The following is a 19,816-nucleotide window of genomic DNA, read 5'->3' on the forward strand; positions in this document are numbered from 1 at the left end:
AAATAAAAATAAATAAATAAATAAATAAATAATAAAAGGATCATTCGAGAGCACTGATTAGCTTAGTGGTATTAATTTCAAATAATGGATGAAGTGACCAGGATAGGGTAGAAGTATTGGCCTGAAGGGCCTACCAAGTACCCCTCAAATCCCTAATTACAGGCAGGGAAGAGCAGGACAGGGCTCTCTTATAAAGGCTGGCCGTGAACCTCCTTTCTTCATCCCTCCTCTCCTAATATTGACGGTTTACAATGTTGTAGGATAATTCCTATGGCAATATTTAATTTTTATATATCCTAATGTTTATTTTGCTGTATTTTAATATGATTCCTATTCTGTTTGGAGAATGATTCTTAAAAACAATACTAAGTCTTGAAATTAGAGCTCAGGTTCCCAGTCATCTGTAGAAATCTTTTATAAACATAGTGAAGATAGTTTCAAATCCCTACAACTATTTACTAGTGATTATATTTTAGTTGTTTGCATAACAATGAATAGTACATAAAGCTAGGTTTTCCAAATATACTACTTCATTACTCAATAAGTACATACGGAATTCAAGTCCTATGACTTCTGCAGAGGTTAGTACCTCTCAGCTTTCTAGACATAGGAGCTGTTTTCTGCACTTCTGCATTTTCCCAGAGGGCAATCTTGATGAAGGCTCTTTTTTAAACTGGAGAATTGAACACATAGGCACATTCACTCTCACCACCCTCTGCTCCCAGGAGCCTTAGATCCAGCTCTACTGGAACTGCTTCTGTCCATGCTGACATAAATTCTGTGTATCAGCAGAGTCTAGGAACATTTCTTCATGACTTATGTCTACTCATGTTGTCCCAGAGGGCACCATTCTAATTTCATTATGTTCCAATCTGCAATATATATTTATCAAGTGAAAAATAACTCTGTGAAATATGGGAAAAATCGGAAAACATGAAACCCTTCCATTGTAATTTTATCACCAGCTCATAGCACACAATGGGTTGTTCCTGAAATGGCTATCAATTCCATGACTCCCAAATAGAATTTTACACTCTGCAGCTCAACCTCCAATGAGTGAGATAGGCAGGAAGAAGTAAGAGCTATCTGGAGTATTTATACTAGGCTGGTAGTAGGTGTGGGAACTTTTTTTTTTCTAATGGAATATTTGAGGAAATGTGAAAAAGTGTTGATATTGAAAAGCATGTAGAAAAGTTTACAAGCTGCCTTAATTATAAAAATCCTTTATTCTTATAGGATTCAGACCATCTCCTCAATAGAGAACAATAAAATGGCTAATTACTTTGCTGTTGGTTTCTCTATTTTTATTGTAGATATATTGAACACATTATGATCAGATATGTGGAGTGTTTATTTATGTCATTGTTTGTTTTCTTGGTCCATTCTAGTCTTGTTTTTTTTTAATTAAAGAAGGTCACAGGCTGGGGATGTGTAGCTCAGTGATAGAGTGCTTTTCTAACACACACTAGGCTCTGGGTTCAAGACCTAGTGCCTCCCCACTGTGACTGCAATAGAGAATGCCATACTTTTTCAAAGTATTGGTGTAATTTTCTTTTAAGATGAATGAGCAGTTATGCTTTCCAAAGTTATCCTAACAAACCTGGATTGTCACACTGTGGGTTGTCTGCATGGTTTCAAAAGGTTTCAGTGTCATTATTGTGGGTCCATTTAATTGGAGATCAGTACTGTGATGACCTCTTGGGTTACCATTACCAATTATAAGTATAGAACAATTGGAAAATAGTTTTAATATTAGCTTTCTTAGAGCCAAATTTATTACTCCAGAAAATCCCTGATCTTATATACAGAGAAATTACAAATGGTCAGGAGGTAACTTCTACCACCAAACTCTTTAACATCCCCAATACCCTCTACCCCAACACATGTTATGATGTAAGAAACACCTTGCTCCAATCCAGGGCTCATCCCCCTGTCAGTGCTTTGGATCATATCTCATCCTCTCTTGTGAAAAAGCTGAGACTACTGAGCCATTCCACTGCTTTCTCTTGTAACTTCAAGCATCCCTTTTCAACTAGCTCCTTTCCCTTGGGATTAAATGTGCTAAAATCTCTCCTATCTTAAAACAAAACAGAAACAAAGATAAATCTCTAAACGCTTTTTCCTTCTTGAATGCACACTGTCACTCTTACTACACCCAAGCTTGAAAGAGCTGAGCACTCATGTTATTTCTACTTTACCTCCTGTTCACTCCTCAACCTAGTTAAATCATTTTTTTTCTTCCTGCTCTCACACAAAGGTTATTTTTATAAGTTTCTTCAATGATTTTTTTCCTACCTGCTACCAAGGTTGTATATACTTTTATGTATTTATTTGCCAACCATACATCCTCTTTAATAAAGTATGTGTTTAATTCTTTAGCCTGTTTAAAGATTGGTTTCTTGCCGGGCGTGGTGGTGCATGCCTGTAATCCCCGTGCTTGGGAGGCTGAGACAGGAGGATCACACAGGTTTGAAGCCAGCCTTAGCTACTTAGTGAGGCTTTCAGCAACCTAGTGAGACCCTGTTTCCAAATAAAATATAAAAAAGGTCCGGGAGTATAGCCCAGAGGTAGAAAGCCTCTGGGTTCCACCCTAGTACCACCAAAAAAAAAAAAAAAAAAAGATTGGTTTCGTGATAACAGTTGAATTTTGAGAATTCTTTATATATACTGGTTACCAGTCTTTTGTCCACTATATGATTTGCAATTATTCTCTCCCACTCTGTAGCTTGCCTTGTCATTCTCTCAACAGTGTCTTTTACATGGCATTTAAAAATTATTCTAATGCTATCCAGTTTATAAATTATTTTCTTTTGTATATTATAAATTTGGTGTCATATTTAAGAATTATTTACCTAACCTTAAATAATAATGATATTACTTGTTTTATTCTAAAAGTTTTATGGTTGTACATTATATGCTTAGATTTTTTATCTTTGGTAAGCTAATTTTTGAATAGATGTAAAATTTAGGTAAAGGTTTATTTTGCTATATATAGATATCTAATAGTCTAAAAATAATTTTTGTTGTAATATAATTTTTTTAAAAACTTATTTTTCTCTGTTCTTATTTATCAAATGCCAAATGGTGATTTTTTAGTTAATATTATTATTAATGTAAAAAGCATTATTTTATACATTTTGGGGGTACAATGTGATAATTGTATATGTACAATGTAGAATGATTGAACCAAAGCCACTTAACATAACTATCTATTTTTTGTGCTTTGAAATTTACTCACTGAGTTATTTCAAAAAACATAATATATTATTGTTGACTATGATCACCCTGCTGTGCAATAAATTCCAACGCTTCTTTCTCCCGTTTATGTGAAACGTTATGCCCTTTGACCAACAGTTCGTTATTCCTTCCCAACCCCCACCTCTGGTAATCATCATTCTACTCTTTACTTCTAAGAGTTCAACCTTTTCAGATATCATAAATAAGTAAGATCTTTCAGTGTCAGACTTTCTGCACCTGGCTTATTTTACTTAGTATGTCATCCAGGCTCATACATGTTGTTGCAAATAACCAAATTTCTTTCTTTAATAAGGCTAGATAGCATTCCATTGATATATACTACATTATTGCTTATCCATTCATCTGTTGATAGATACTCAGGTTGAGTCTATAAGATGGCTATTGTGAAAAGAGAGTCTACTAGCAAAACAGAAATCTTTTAACCTAATCACAGCCGTGATTTTTCCATCAAAGTGGTCATATCTATTGGTTAGACATCATAAGATCTAGGCCATTCTCAATGAAAGGAATTACACAAGGATGTGAATATAGATTATAGAGTGTCACCTTGAAGTCAGTTCACCACAATCTCTTGCCTTCTTTCATGTCTATCTCTTATATTTTTCCATGCTGCTTTCTGATCAGTTACTTAAAAATGTCCATGTTACTAATTCTCTGTTCAATGGTGTTTAGTCTGCTATTTAACCCATACACTGAAATCCTCAAAGAATATTTTTTTCATTTCTATGATTTTTACTTGGACTGAAATATACCAACTTTCATTTATTTTTTATTTTTTATTGGTGCATTGTAGTCATACATCTTAATCTAGTGCAAGATGGTAGAGGCACACATGCACACATCACTCCTTTAGCCCTTCCCCAATTCCTACCCCATTTCCTTCACCCTCCTTCCTTCTTATGTTTGGCTTAGTGATTGACTTTGATATGTTTGTGAATGTACATCACATACATTAGGGAGTTTTCCTCTCCCCATCTTCGATCCCCTTCAGTTAGGTAGCCTTATTTGCTCATTTATGGTTTCTCCTTCTTCATCTTGAATTCCTTCTATGACCCTGTTTCTCTTTAGCTTCTGCATATTAGGGAGAGCATTGGATATTTTATGTTTTGTGACTGACTAATCTCACTTAGCATAATATATTTAAATTATTTATCCTTATTTTTCTTTTGGTCTATTTGAACATTTGAAATCAATTTATTTTAAAAGATATTCTATTTTCATTATGTTTATGGTTTCTTGTATTAGTCTTCTGACTTCTTCCAACGTCTGTCTCTCATGGCAATATCTCTTAGAGTGCTTTTTAATTACTTAATTTAATAGGTATCTCATTCTTGACATCCAAAATGTTTACTTCCCTATATCATAATGTTGAAGTGAAGGATATAACAGAAAAGACACATTTGAGTATAGAGAAGATAAAACTAACTCTATACACTAGCTAAGTGGTTCCCAAACTTAAGAGTTAGACTATAAGAAGAATTCTACTATAATTCCAAATTACTGGGCTACATGTACAGAATTTATGCTATGATGATTCTAGGTTAGAGTCTAGGAAACCCTATCTTCATATTTCAGGTGATTATGGTTCAGGGGTTCTAAGAAAAATACTTTGAAAAGATTATTTTCTACCTCATGATTGTGGTAAGATACCTAATAAATATTTTGCTATTATGGTTCAGGGGATCTAAAACACTTTGATAAGATTATTTTCTACTCCATGATTGTAGTAAGACACCTAATAAATATTATGCTGCCAACTTGGTACTTATTACAAGGATAAGAAGGACTAAGACCTTTCACATAGACAACTGAATAAGTCTTGGAAACTTTAAGTTGCACTCCATATTAGATTGTTCCCTCCTTTCCTTGCAGGCCAATTTTAGCACAAGGCACATTTGTTAGATGGACTTGCCTCTTCTATTTACATAAAATAACTCTGAAAAGCTATGCTGTGATTGATATATATAAAAAGGAAGCACGAGAGTTATGTCATTTTCTTCTTTCTTCATTTATTTCTCCCCATCTCAAAAATCTACTTTCCCTCATTATCTAAGCCCTTCTTTCTTTTGTATTTAAAATGTATAGCAAATCCAGAGTAAAGAAATCGCTAGTTTTTACAGATTTTGCCCTCCATCAAAGATTATGTGACCAGAATATATTCCTAGCCTTTTCTTCTTAGCAATTTTATAACACCAATGGGCCTCAACTTTCTTTTAGGGATCTACTCTCAGCTGTATTATTAACACAAGTTTGTTCTTCCATGATATAATAGACATCATAATATAATAATCATGTTCTGATACTAGTAGCCTTTTAGATCTTTCAAATCACAACTATTCATATAGATTATGATACATTAATAGAAACTAATCATCATGCCTTTACTTCTGAGCATGCTAGAAAGATGGTTAACATTTTTTAAGCAATCAAGCTACCATAATTTGTCACAGATGATGACTAGACAGTGACGACCTTGAATAACTGTACATTGTGTTTCTCTGAATAAAATAAGAGTTCCTCTAATTTGGAAATGAAACCATCATTAGAAACATTTTTAATGCTATGGAACTCAGAATAAGGCATTTCAATGTTATTTTTCTTATCACCATTTTATTAATGAAGAATAGTACTAAAATGTTTCAGATGTATATTAACTTTCATTTAGGTTTTTAGTAAAGAATAATTTGCTAAATGTTACTGTCACATCCTAGATAAGTTTCTGTAGTCTTAAAAGGCAAGAAATTTCCTCTCTTTTCTCTGAGAAAAGGAGACTGATATTGTGGAGATGACAATGAAGTGATTGCCTTGGCATTGAGAAATAGAATGGACATGTTATTTTAATCCTACTTTAACTTTTCCAAGACTCTTCATTTAAAGATTGTTCCCTGGGTTTCTCACCTTAGAGATAGACTTTCCTACCAAATAGAAAAATGTATACTATTAAATACCATAATAATTATATCTGCAATTATAGTGCTATTGGAATTGGGTTTGTAAATAGATGAACTTTGTATAAAAAAAGTTACAGGTCCTTAAAAGAATTGGGAAGTTAAAGATAAAATGACAAAGAGATTGGGGAAAAATCTTGTAAAAAGAGGTAATTTTCCAAGGACAGTATTTATACAAATTATTTTTGCCGTATATATGCCAAAGAAAAATCTGAGTTACCTAGGTTTAGTACCTGGGTTCAGTAGGTAAGATATGGGTGGCATAATTACAGTTTGATCTGTTTGTGCTGCTTACTATGTAAGGTATAAGATCTTATGTTTATTCAACTCAATGAATATTTATTTATCAGAAGAAAAAAGATGATCTTAGTACTTAAGAGTCCTCAGAAAGTAGAATCACAGGTTCAAGACCAGCCTTAGCAGCTGGATATGGTGGCACACACCTGTAATCCTAGTATTTGGGAGCCTTAAATGGCGGGTCACAGATTTGAGGACAGCCTCAGCAAGTAGTGAGACTCTCATAAGCATAACAAGACCCTGTTTCTCACACACACACACACACACACACACACACACACACACACACACACACACACTAAAAAAAACAGCTTTACCAATATAGAGAGACTCTTAACCTAGTTAAGACCTTGTTTCAAAAGAAAAAGACTTAAAAATGTGTTAAGGGTATTGCTCGGAGGTAGAATGCCTCTGTTCAATCTCCAGTACCACAAAAGACAAGAAAAGAGAAAGGAAGAGAAATAAAGATGAATGTGTTAGTTAGTATACAGGTTCAACTTCTGCAACTAAGATATTTTAAACAGCATCTAACAGGAGATAGAAAATTTTTCTCTCCCACATAGAATCTGAGTAGGAAATATACAGTCTGTATTTTAGTTCCAGTTTTATCAGACTAGGATACTTTTGTATTATTGCTCTACCATCTTTAACACATGATTTCTACCTCATGCTCCCGCTGTATTATGTGCATTTAAGCCTAAGCACAAAGGATGGCAGAGAAATCAAGGTCACATCACATCCCTATTCACATCATGTTTGTTTAATCACATCCCCATGGATATGTGTGTGTGTCTAGCAGGTACTGGGGATTGAACCCTGGCACATTCTATCTATTGGCTCAGACATATTAGACATATTTTTTTGTTGTTTTGAAATAGGATCTCACTAATTTACTTCATGCTGGCTTCAAATCTGCAATCCTCTTGTCTTGGCCTCCTGGGAAGTACTGGGTTTATAGGTATACACCACTACACCCATCCCAGTAGATATCTCTTGACCAAATGGTGATGCTTACTTGCAAAGAAGGCTAAGAAATGTAGCCATTCGCTGGATCAAAGTATTCCTAAATAGGAAGGAGACAATGTTATCAGGTAACTGGAAGTTACTTCCATGAGTATATTCAGATTTCTGCCCTCAGTAACCTTAAAATATTCTATAAGCATTAAAACTTATACATAGTTAACTGTTATACAAATAAGATAAAATAAGCAGGAAACAAAAGTTGTATGAAAAGTCATCAATTAAAGGAAGAAAAGCTTAAATGATATAAATGCTTATCATTTGAGAAGCAGATAGAATATTTAGCAAAAGAAGTCTAATGGTTTAAATAGAAGAGAAAATCCCTTACTAAAAAGAGATATTAATCTCATAAATAGGACTTATCAAGATACACATACTTCTGTCTGCCTAAAATGTCTGAGATGCCTCCACGACACCAGGTATGTTCTATATGCTGAGGGTGATGCAGTGGGAGAAAAAAATACTGATCTAAATCCTTCACAGGTCTTCAAGCCTCCAAGAAAGAATAATTGTTTTTATCAGACATTTCTATCTATCTTCCTGAATGGGATCATTGACTTTCTTTTACTTTTTCCATCTTTCAGGGTGCTTTTCAAAAAACAATGATCATGTTTTGGCAAGTCATCAGAGGAAGGGTGGAAAGCCGGTATTCATTTATCACCGTTCACAAGACATTGAGAAGAGCTTGGATCTTGCACCACAAAAGATATATAAACATAGCTCCCATTCCTCTTCTGAAACTCAAATCAGCAAACGCCACCAAATTGTTGACTCAGCATTTCCTAGACCTGCATATGATCCAGCTCTCAATCTGTTGGCCATGGCTGGTCAAGATCTTGAAGTGGAAAATCTTCCAATTCCAGCAGCCAATGTAATTGTGGTGGTAAGTATCAATTTTAACAGATTCTAATGCTTTCCTTCATGGTTGAGGTTTAAAGAAAGATATTGTGATACTTACAATTAGATCTCAATAGGTATTTACCATAGTGCTTCTCACTCTCTGATATTTCTTTTCTTTTCTTTTTCTTTACTTTGTTATCACCCTTCCTCCCATGAAATCAGATAACTTGGATAATGTGGCTGAATCCTCTGCTCATAGCACAATGAATGGTACATAGTAGATGATTAATAAATATTTTAACTAATAATTATTTTTGGAAGGCTTTATAGTTACAGAAGATTATATATTATGCTTAGCCTCCTGCCTTCTGTAGAATGTATTCTAAAAATATAAACCATCATCTCAGTCTATATAAATAAATAGTGCTTATCAAAGATTCTCTTATCACTTAAATCATGATAAATGAAGCAACTGAAAGGGAGAGTGTGCTGTAGGGGGAAGGTAGTTTTCTGGAATAGATAAGGTAGTTTGGGAATGAATGATGGATATTATTCCTAATATCACTGGACAAGTATCAACCTATATGAAGGTGATGCAAAGATACTATTGCTTATATTTTTAGAGTAGATAGCCCAGACCAGACGTTCACAATCTGCAGAGGTCTTAAAGTTTAAATGCATGCCATGTTTGACTCTTGTGTATAGTCCCTCTCAAGTTTGAAATTGTAATAGGAGGATCCACATTCAAACTACAAATCAGCTGATCATTATACAATGTTGACATGAATTGAAACATTATATTGTACTACAAATGTACAATTATTATGTGTCAACCAAAATTTGTCTTAATTTAAAAACTGTAAAAATAAAACAGTAATAGAAAACCTTCCAGACCAATAGCTAAATGATTATTGCATTTCTGTGCAAACATATAATCAAATGAATTGATTTTGGAGGCAAAGATAAACCATGAAACTATGCTTACAATTTGCCAATCTCCCTATGTACCAAATATGATTAAATTTAACAGCCTCCTTTTTCTTTATTTTATGTACCTGATATTGTACACTCAACTTACTATTGAGAATTAAAGATCCATCACTGATGCTTCAACTCACATATATTGGGTATTTATTTGATCCAATGGTCAGAGGGGTTATCTGGAAATGGAGAAAAGTGAAATAGAGTCTGGTTTTGCTTGAGAAATGTCTAGGGTAAATGTCAATAAATAATAATTGAGTCATAAAAATTGTAAATTGTGAACACAAGATGAACTCTGTTAAAAGAGAATATGTAGGCTGTTTGGACTGCCTCCTGAAAACTTGCATGTTTTCTGCATTTCGTGAGTAACAGATGTTCTGAAGGTGAAAGTCATGTATTCTTTCTATTCAGGGAAGACAAATGATGTCAACTAAGTCCCTGTACCTGGACATGCCAGTGTTAATGCTTGGGCCATGGGAGATACTTCCTCTAGTGACCATCGTACACCCAGAGTCATCAACTCTTAAAGTCACTGTGCATGAGAGTTCAAGAAATGTGTGATATCTTGTAATGTCATGCACTGTCTGGTTAGTTTAATATTGTGGATAATAAAAGACATCAGTGAAGAATTCTGGCAGGTCGTTTCACTTTTAGCCTGTTTGTGGTTTTGAGATTCATGAAGAAGCTATGCTTTTTCTTTTGAGTGACAATTACACAGAAACACTAGACAATTTTGTCTTACCTAATGTCTCTTGATCTATCTTCTAACCTTGCTGTGGCTTTGGTAGCTTATGACAATAATTGCCAGGGCTGTTTCCTGTAATCCACTTATATTACTTACACACATGGTGCTTTACTAGGAAAACCAGAGAAGTGGAGCTATTTTTTAAATAAATAATAATGTTCAGCTTCCTCAAAAATTAAAGTGATGACATACAGTTAAAATCACTGGTTTGAATGGCCATTCTATCTAGAAACCAACTTAAAAATAAAACATAGAAAATAGAAGGAGTATATTCTGGGGCAGCTTAATAATTTTGATGAAATAATTGATGAGTATATGTATAGGGTATACACATATATAATATAACATATATGTGAATGCAGACCTCATTGCTTATGGAATGTGTTGTGGTACTAAAGAATTCTTTTGTGGCTTAATGAATACTGAAGTGAACAGTGTTAATGAATATCCATTTCTTGAACTGGGAAAGTTATGGGGCTTTTCTCTGGACAGGGAAGGATGCTATCCCTGACTTCGAACTTATCATTATTTGTGGTACTGGGAAATGAAGAGCCCGGGGCATTCTAAATTGGTGATGCTGGTCTCAAACCTGTGATCCTCCTGTCTCAGCCTCCCAAGAACTGAGATTGTTCAGGTTGACCTCCAAAATTTATATGTAACTTCCAAGACCTCCCAACTCAGAAGAAGAGGTCATACTCTTTTTCCTCTAAGGTCTCTTGTTTGTAATATAATTGACAGTTTTAAAATGAGAAATTTAACAAGGACATGTGTCCTTTCCCCTCTCCCAATTCCTAATTGCCAACACAAAGCGTTTTGTAAAAGATTTATCCACAAATGAATTTCTTTCTTTTGTAATCAGAAAAATCTGTAGTTTATTTGTTCTATGCAAATGACGAGACAATGAGAATGTTCATCCCAAAGAATGATAGTTATGTTCCAGAAAGTCAATTAAGAAGCTGCTATTGTGATTTCTGAGCAAGTGCAATGCAGAGGGAATATGGATGGCCTCAGGGTCGGTAGGTACAATAGGAGGTAAAAAGGGGGGGAGAGGAAATGTTTTAAGCCAAATGCGTACTGGAAATTCCATAGCTCTTATCACTGGAACCCCAGGATATTTGACAGGTCACAAGGCCACACACCAGGAAGGAGGAAATTCAAGTGAAAAAGTGCAGGTGGTTGAAAAGGAAGCAGCTATCGGCCTTTCCAGTTCAACACAGGCTATTGAGTGAAGAATATTCTTGCCTGGACTAAATCTGAGATAACTGGAGGGCTAATAAGGCTTTGGAAATACAAGAGTGATACTTAGGCCAGTGACAAAACATAGAGGTCGGAAGACTTTTGATTATTGCACAGGTTGGACTTGAAGGGAAATAAAGGAAAGAAAAAGAAAATGGAGAAGGGAGAGGAAGATGAGGAGGTAAGGAGAGAAGGGTCAGGAAGGGAACAGGAAGGAAAGGAGATGGGAGGGTATGTTACAGTGCTAGATTTTCTATAAGCATATAGGAAGAAGATAGTGGGTTTTTAGGAGGATGAGATGGTCTCTGTGAGATTTCTAGAATCCTATACCTCTAGTCTTGCTCCCTGCTCACCCAGACCTGCATACAAGCAAACATTCTATCGGGTTTTTTAGACAAAATATTCTTGTAATATTTTTTATCAGATATTTGACTTAGAAGACTATTAGAAAAAAAACTTTGAATAAAAGGGTTTCAGTTGTGTTCTGCACTCTAGTGTGCCCTCACGTCAGCTTTGTCCCATCACTGGCCAGATTATGAGATTCATCTTATAGAGATAATTCATTGATGTGATCTGAAAGACTTTGAAAATAGGTTTTTTATTGTATTGCCACAATAGGAAATTTTGGAACATTTACCGTGTGTTGTATGATGTCAAAAAATAATAACTGTTGGGTCCTTTTTAAATAAGCGAATTGGTTTAATTGTAATTTTGTGTTTATGTAGCAAACATCTCAAAAGACGGGATTAATTTATGACCTCAGCAATAAAATTTAGCCATGTCAAGGAAGGTATCATAGATATGGATCTTTTTTGTAAGTAGCAAAAATACCAACACTAATTAGGGAAAATTTAATGGTTCTGTACCAACACTTCCGTAAGACATCTAGCTTTAAGTATTGTTCAATCAAGAGTTCAAATAATGAAACTAGGATCAGTCTTCCATCTAGGATTCCTGTGATTGACTTCATTCTCAGAATTCGCTTATCACAACATGGTCATTTGCCAGTTGTGAAGTTTCATCCTTGCAGGTTTACATTCATTTGGAAAGAATACCTCACAACTATCAGTACTATCCTAGGCTTCCCTGTGACTAAAGCAATCTAAGTACTCACTTCATCCCGGGACAGTGTGTGGCCAGATGGTGAAATTGGACTGTCTTAAACCTAAACCACAAATTCAACTCCTAGAGCTTTCTCTAAATATCTCTAAGCCATACAAGGGGAGGGATGTTACTTGAATGAAAATTGGAACACTATTAACCAGCAAATATAGAGTATATGCTAGATAGCAGCTCAATGGGTGTGAGAGTAGAGAATGTGGGTTTGATTTTATTAAGAGACAATACCCAGACGGGTGTGGTGGCGCAGGCTTGTAATCCCCAAGCTTGGGAGGCAGAGACAGGAGGATCACGCAGTTTCTAATCCAGCCTCGCTGGCTTAAGAGACCCTGTTTCCAAATAAAAACATAAAAAAAATAGGTGTCTGGGAGTGTAACCTAGAGGTAGAAGGGTTTCCAGGAGTCCTAGTACCACCAAAAAAAAAAAAAAAAAAAAAAAAAAAGGCAATACCCCCTCTAAGAAACAATGAGAGTATAGAATTTACAGCTGAACCTCAGGAAATGCTTCTGTGCAATTTGGATGACAAAGGTAGAACATTCACTAATATAGAACAAAGTTAAGGTTCCTGGGCTAGGCCTTAACACTCAGACTGTATGACAATAGAAGGACTCCTCTGACCTCTGTCTGTCTCCAGTTTCAAATCTGTTCCTGGATCAGGAAATTTTTTTTTTTTATATTCTCTTGCTTAGAATGAACTTTCTGCAAATCTTGTGTTTAGTACCTAGTAAAGCCACAATGTAATTTTTAATGTGACTAAATAAATGTCAAATAGCAAAGTGTTTCTGGACATGGAGATTAGAATGATTTTTTAAATTTCATTCTTTTGTCCTCAACCTATAATTATTTCTTTACATTTTTTCAGTGTATTAATAAAATTTTCAACATAGAGCTTGGACCATTTGGGAGGACAAATTTCAAAAATGTGAAAATAGAAATAATGTGAACATTGGAAACAGAAGGCACCACTAAAAGAGAGTGTTGCTTTACACGGTAGCCAGAGTGACACTCTACTTGAAACCATACTTTCTAAAGGCATTTATGCACAGCCTCCTGCTTTTTTTTTTTTTAAAGCACCTTTAACCTTCTAACTACTACTTTTTATGTCTCTTTCTTACTCAACCATAATATAAATCTTAAAAGGCTTTTAATCTATTTTGTTTCTGCTCTATCTTCAGTATTTATTACAGTACCTGGCCCAGAGGAGGGGCTCAGTAACCATTTCTTAAATGAATAAAATTAATTGATAGTAAAAGAAACATAATTCAAAAGTTTATAACTAAATACATCTCAGGAAGAAAACACAATTAAGTACAATTTAGCACTGAATCCCCTAACATATGATCTTGTTTTACATTTTCTCTCAATACATGGAGTAGGAATTCCATGAGAAAATAAAATATCTATCCATGACTTTAAAGTAGTGAACATAAAATAAGTAGTCAACGAATATTTAATTATTGCTTAGTTCATTCACAGTGTTCAAAAGGACTTAAAGCATCCACAATGGCCATTCAATAGATAACAATATGAAATAAACTTGAGTAAAGTTAGATTTTAGTTTTAAAAAGGTAAAGAAACAGAAATTATTTAATACTTTTGTTGGTACAATGCAATTATACATGATAATGAGATTCAAAATGACACAAACAGAAATTCTGATTTACTTTGAAAGTCTGGTTAAACTTTTGCTCCTTTCTTAAACTCTAATGTGAATTCTTTGTGTTAAATTATAAGGCCTTACATAACCACCTTTATTTTTATCTCAAACTTTTGCATTTTAGAAACCTTAGCACTTAGATTTCCCCCAAACATTACTGTTTCCTTGCAAAATAATCTCCAAGTAGAAGTTTCATTCTGGAGCTTGGCATCCCAGCAGACATCACGGTTACCATCTGTTGCTTTTCTGCATTTCTAGCTATTAAAGCAGCAAGGGCGACCTGGAACACATTCTGGAAACGCTCTCGGCTGAGCTCAGCAGTATCAGAGTGATGCTACCACGCCGGACCACTCAGTGCACCTGCTTGTTTTGGATCATGTAGACTCAATATTGGGATGACTGAAGTCATCCTGCATAGAGTAATTGATTATCCTGCTGAAGATAAGCCTTGCTCTCTAGGTTTATTGAATTTCCTCATGGACAGAGAATGATTTAGTAACATTTTTCTCAGGTTCCAAAAGCTATGCACCTTCATAAGTTGTAGAATATTTGGAAAAAAACAAAGAAGAACAAAATAAAAATAAAAGCAATTCTTGACTATTACATAATGAATGTCATCATTTTACATATTCTTTTATATGAGCATACATTTGTTTTTTTTACAAAAGTATAGAATCTGCGTGTATACATTTTTTAAAATTTTTAACTTAGTTTGTATTAGAGCTACCTTTCCAAGTCATTAAATATCTTTATTAAACATTATTTTAAATAACTGCTCAAAATTCTAATATATAGTAGATTTTAGTTTTGTGTATTGACTTATAGCCCCAACACATTTTTTATTTAAGACAACTAACATTCTTTGATTTAAGACAACTAATCAGGAGAGGGAAAACAAGTGTCGAATATATCAAATACAGAATTCTTTTTTAAATTTTTATCTTTTTTTTTTTTTTTTTTTTGCGGTACTGGGGATGGAACCCAGGGCCATTCTACCTCCGAGCTACACACTAGCCCTAGTTTTTATTTTATTTCTTGGTGGTACTGGAGGTAGAACCCAGGGGCTTTCTACCTCCAGGCTCCCAGACCTCTTTTTATATTTTATTTGGAAACAGGGTCTCTCTAAGTTGCTGAGTAGCTAGCTGAAGCTTGGCTTTGAAACCTGTGCGATCCTCCTGTCTCAGCCTCTCAGGCGCGGGGATTACAAGTGTGCACCACCACGCCGGGCTCCTATTTTTTATTCTTTATTTTGAAACAGGGTCTCACTAAGTTGTGAGGGCCTCATAAATAGCTGAGGCTGGTAGTAAACCTGGATCCTCCTGTCTCCGCCTCCCAAATGCTGGAATTACAAGCATGCGCCACTATGCTTGTCTCCAAAATTCTTAACATAGAAACTTCCCAATTCAGTTTTTTGAGAGAATCTGATGAGCTTATCTCAGGGAAGGCTGCTTTCTTTATGCACTCTGCTTTCTCTCTATAATGTACTATGGGACCTTATTTTGTCCCTTGAGCACACTATGTATATTCCATAAATCTTAACTTTTCTGTGAGAGTATTATTTAAAGCAGCCAAAGAAATAATCAAGACCCCAAAAAAGGATATTCTGTTCAGAACATATAAAATGTTCTATTTTAGAACTTTTCTTTGCAGAATATGGAAAGTGCTGTTCCTCTTTATATTGGAGCCTGAAATCTTTTTTAATCCAAAATTTCCACAATAAGGTCTCAAAATAGAATCTTCAGATAAATAAAGGATGTGTGTATGTATGTTTTTTTTGGAGCAAATATTCTCTCTCTAAAGTTGCCTTTTGGTTTTTCAGTTGTTAAGAACTAGTCTCTTGTAAAAAAAAAAAAAAAGTCATTTTTTTCTTTGATTTTTCCCTTCCTTTTTAAAAATCTATTTCTCTCTAATACTAAATGCCTATAAGTAATACATATTATTTTTTTTTTCCGCAGCACTGGGGATGGAACCCAAGGGCATTCTACCTCCGAGCTATACCCACAGCCCTATTTTTTATTCTTTATTTTGAAACAGAGTCTCACTAAGTTGCAGAGGGCCTCACTAAGTAGCTGATGCTGTCCATGAACTTTGATCCTCCTGTCTTAGCCTCCCAAATGCTGGGATTACAAGTATGCTTCACCATGTCTAGAAACTATTTTTTTTTAAATTGGTAATTGTAGTTGTCCATCTTAATGGGGTATAAGGTGGTAGAGGCATACATGCACACATCACTCAATTAACACCAATCCCCCCCACCCCCGCCGCCGCCTTTCTCCCTCTCTCCTTCTCATGTTTGGCTTAGTAATTGACTTTGATACATTTGTGAATGTACATAATGTACATTAGGGAATTTTTCCATGCAATATTTTACCTTAAAATATAACTGCTAATGGATAGTTTTATTGGATTTTCTATGTAACTGGTGCTATCTGTTCATAATGAGATTAGCACCATCAAGAAAATGCTCTAGTTTTCTCAGTGGGATCCCTATGACTCAGGTGGTGGGAACAATTTGTCATTTCCTCTTATTTGGGGGAAATATAGGAGCTGAAAGTCTATGAAAGGTTTTTTCCCTGAGCAAAGTTGTGAAACACCAGTCTGTGGTTGAAATATGAGCCCAGAGATCAGACAGGGCAAAACCAAAGCTGCAGATCTGAGAACCATCCACAGACCTGGATATGGCAGATAACACTATGGGAGTGGGTGAGAGAATGGAGACTTAGAAAAAAGGAAGATGATAAAATATAGACTGTCACCACCGAGGGGGAGAAGAGAGAACCAGCACAGAGATGGAACAAATGAAAATGTAGACATTTCCCTACAAAAATTCTTCTGGTAATCTTGGCTACTCAAATCTCAACTATTAGGCTATCATGCCTAGCCCTTTTATCTGCTTCTCGAAGGGGAATAACATCCCAAATCTAGCTGTCACCTTCTGGAGGAAAGAACTAGATTTCCCACTAAATTTAGAATAGTCCCTGACATATGCCAGTTCTTAGATACTTGAACCAAACAAGAAGAGGAAATCTGCAAATTGAAAAAGAGAATTAGTAAGAATATGTAGAAATCAGTACAAATCTGAGCTTTAGCTGTGCAGATTCACTCTTATTAATATCATTAATATGTTATTTACATAAAGGACTCAGCTTACTGGAAGAATGCTGAGTGGGTAAAACATTGGAAGTGGCTAAAATGGCTACTTTTTAGAGTAACATGTGGGCTTAAATTCTTTCCATGTCTTTTCTCCTTTTTTTTTTTTTTTTGTGGTGCTGAGGATCAAACCTGAGGCTCTGCACATGCTACGTAAGTCCTCTACTGTCGAGCTACACACTGATGTTGTTTTCTTTAAAATGGGAACAGTAAAAGTACGTACCACATACAGGTGAAGAAATGCAATAAGAAAACATATTCAATACACTTCCACAATGCACAGATCATGGTGGAGTACTCAATAAATCATAAAAATATACAGAGACATGGTCTTACTATTTTACATGCAAAGAAAAGATCAAAATAAGTTTATAGCATAACTGAGACTTAAACTAGCAGTAGATTAGGCTTAGACTTGGAACTCATGAACATTAGGAGACAAAGTCTTTTTGGGTCAATTTAGGCAGCACATAATATAAAAAGGATATCTAAACATTATCAAATGACCATCAAGGAAGAGCATTAAGAGGTTTCAGGTGAAGATTTCAGAAAATTAGAAAAGTACTAGTCAATCATCTTCATGCTAGAAGAATAAAATAAATATAGACACAGAGGCAAACTCTTTCTTGGGTCTTGCTGGAAGAGCCTTCTTGACTTTATATCTTCTTATTCCTCTCTTCTCCCCAAAGTGTTTATTATAACCATGGCAAATCTCCTGGAGCTATTTGATCTTAGAGTGTGTTCTCAGCGCCCTTGGTCCTCTTAGAACCTGGGTTGGAGGTAGCAGTCATGGCAGGGATTTAGGATATGGATTCCGATCATCACTCCATGTACTTATAACTAGTTATGGAGTCCAAAGAATCTTGGAATTAGCAATAAAAGGCAGAGGCACACGTCTTAAAGGAAATATCTTTAGGATTAGGCCAGTACAGAAATTAAATGGGAAAGCTTCTAACATAGGGAACCTCTTCATTTTCTCTTGAGAAGAATCAGATTTCAATTTAGTTTTTGAACTTTGGAGAGAAAGATGTTGATGTCAGAGATTAACTGGCCCAGCTATGAGGTGACAGAATAAAAGCAACAGAGCTAGGTTAAAGGAGATGATAATGAAGCTGTCAGTGTAAAACTCAGCACTAAATGAGCAGCATAACACAAAGGCCACGTCACAACAGCATCACAAAAATCAGTCAATACTTTAGAAAATAAGCATAGGAAATGTTTATTTCCTCATTCTCTGGCTGATTACAAATATCTGTTCTTTTATTATTTATATGAATAATTATTTCATATATGTTTGTGTTTTTATTTCATATATGTTTTCTTCATATATATATGTTCCATATATGTTTGTGTTTTATTTACTATTTCATATATGTTTGTTTCATATATGAATATTTCATATACATTTTTATTTCATATATGTTTGTGTTTATACTCAGTGAGTTTACTCACTGAGTCAAAATGACTTCAGACATCCAAAAATGCATGTTATCACCTCAGTCATTCGTCTTTTCTTGAAAGTGATTGATCAGAATCTTGTACTTGAGATGTTTTCTAAATTTTATTTTTATTTATTTACTTATTTATTTTGTGGTACTGGGGTTCCTGGAAGCCCTTATACCTCCGGGCTACACTCCCAGACCTATTTTTTATATATTTTTTTTTAAATTTGGAAACAGGGTCTCTTAAGCCAGCGGGGCTGGCTTCAAACCAGCGCAATCTTCCTGTCTCCGCCTCCCAAGCCCAGGGATTACAAGCCTGTGCCCGGCCTCTAAATTTTATTTTTAAAGGAGAAAGGTACAGTTTAGCCAGGTTTTATATCTGAAGTTGATTCTTTTCTTATTTATCTGCCATATTTTTACTATTTGAGAAAGAAAGAGGACATAACTGGCTTTAAATATCTTTTAATTCAGCCCATTTTTCATGAGTTAGCCTTTTAACTGAAATAATATGTTAACAACAGATAAATTCAAAAAGTAAAAAGAAAACCCACTTTTGAAGGATAGGTCAAATGTTCACAGTTTCTAAGACTGTGGAAAGAGATGCGTTTGCCTTCCTCTCTGAAAACAGTAGCCAGGCAATGAAAGTTTTAGTCCGAAAGGACTTAGGGAATACTGAGAATAAGCCTCAGGAAAACCAGGTCTAGCAATCAGTCTTATTTCTGGCTTTCCTGAACTGCATTTATTAGAGTCGTCTGATCAATTACACTGAATATCTTAAGGCTCTGGGTGTGCTTGTGTGTCTTTCTGTGCACATGAACTCCAAAATTGTATCCTGTTCCCATTGCCAACTAAGTGAAGTCATACTGTTTAAAATTTTGACTTTTTTTTCTACCTAAGACAACTAGAATTAGGGTGTTTAACCAAAAAAATACATGTTGTTTCCTTGTGCTTTGAGACATTATGTTGATTTCTCTCTTTTTTAAACTGGTTAATTTTTAAGTAGGAAAGACTAGGCAGTAGATAGCAGTCTATATTGAATGGTCTTCTAGGCAAATTCTTTGAATTTAAGCTTGAAAAAAACAGCAATTGCTGTACTCGCCTGTAATCCCAGTACTTAGGAGTC

General features: G+C 35.0%; 1 protein-coding gene across 1 annotated transcript in view; it reads left to right on the top strand.

The window, feature by feature from the left end:
• Positions 1–19,816, top strand: part of PTPRR (protein tyrosine phosphatase receptor type R) — a gene marked incomplete at its 3' end in the record, with an annotated part of 263,199 nt that overhangs the window by 13,955 nt on the left and 229,428 nt on the right. The window contains exon 2 of the mRNA XM_080705235.1: positions 8,108–8,406. Coding sequence (XP_080561361.1) covers positions 8,108–8,406 — 299 coding nt within the window. The remainder of the gene's footprint in view (positions 1–8,107; positions 8,407–19,816) is intronic.

This window comes from Muscardinus avellanarius, assembly GCF_963383645.1.
Source record: "Muscardinus avellanarius genome assembly, chromosome: 11".
NCBI lineage: Eukaryota > Metazoa > Chordata > Mammalia > Rodentia > Gliridae > Muscardinus > Muscardinus avellanarius.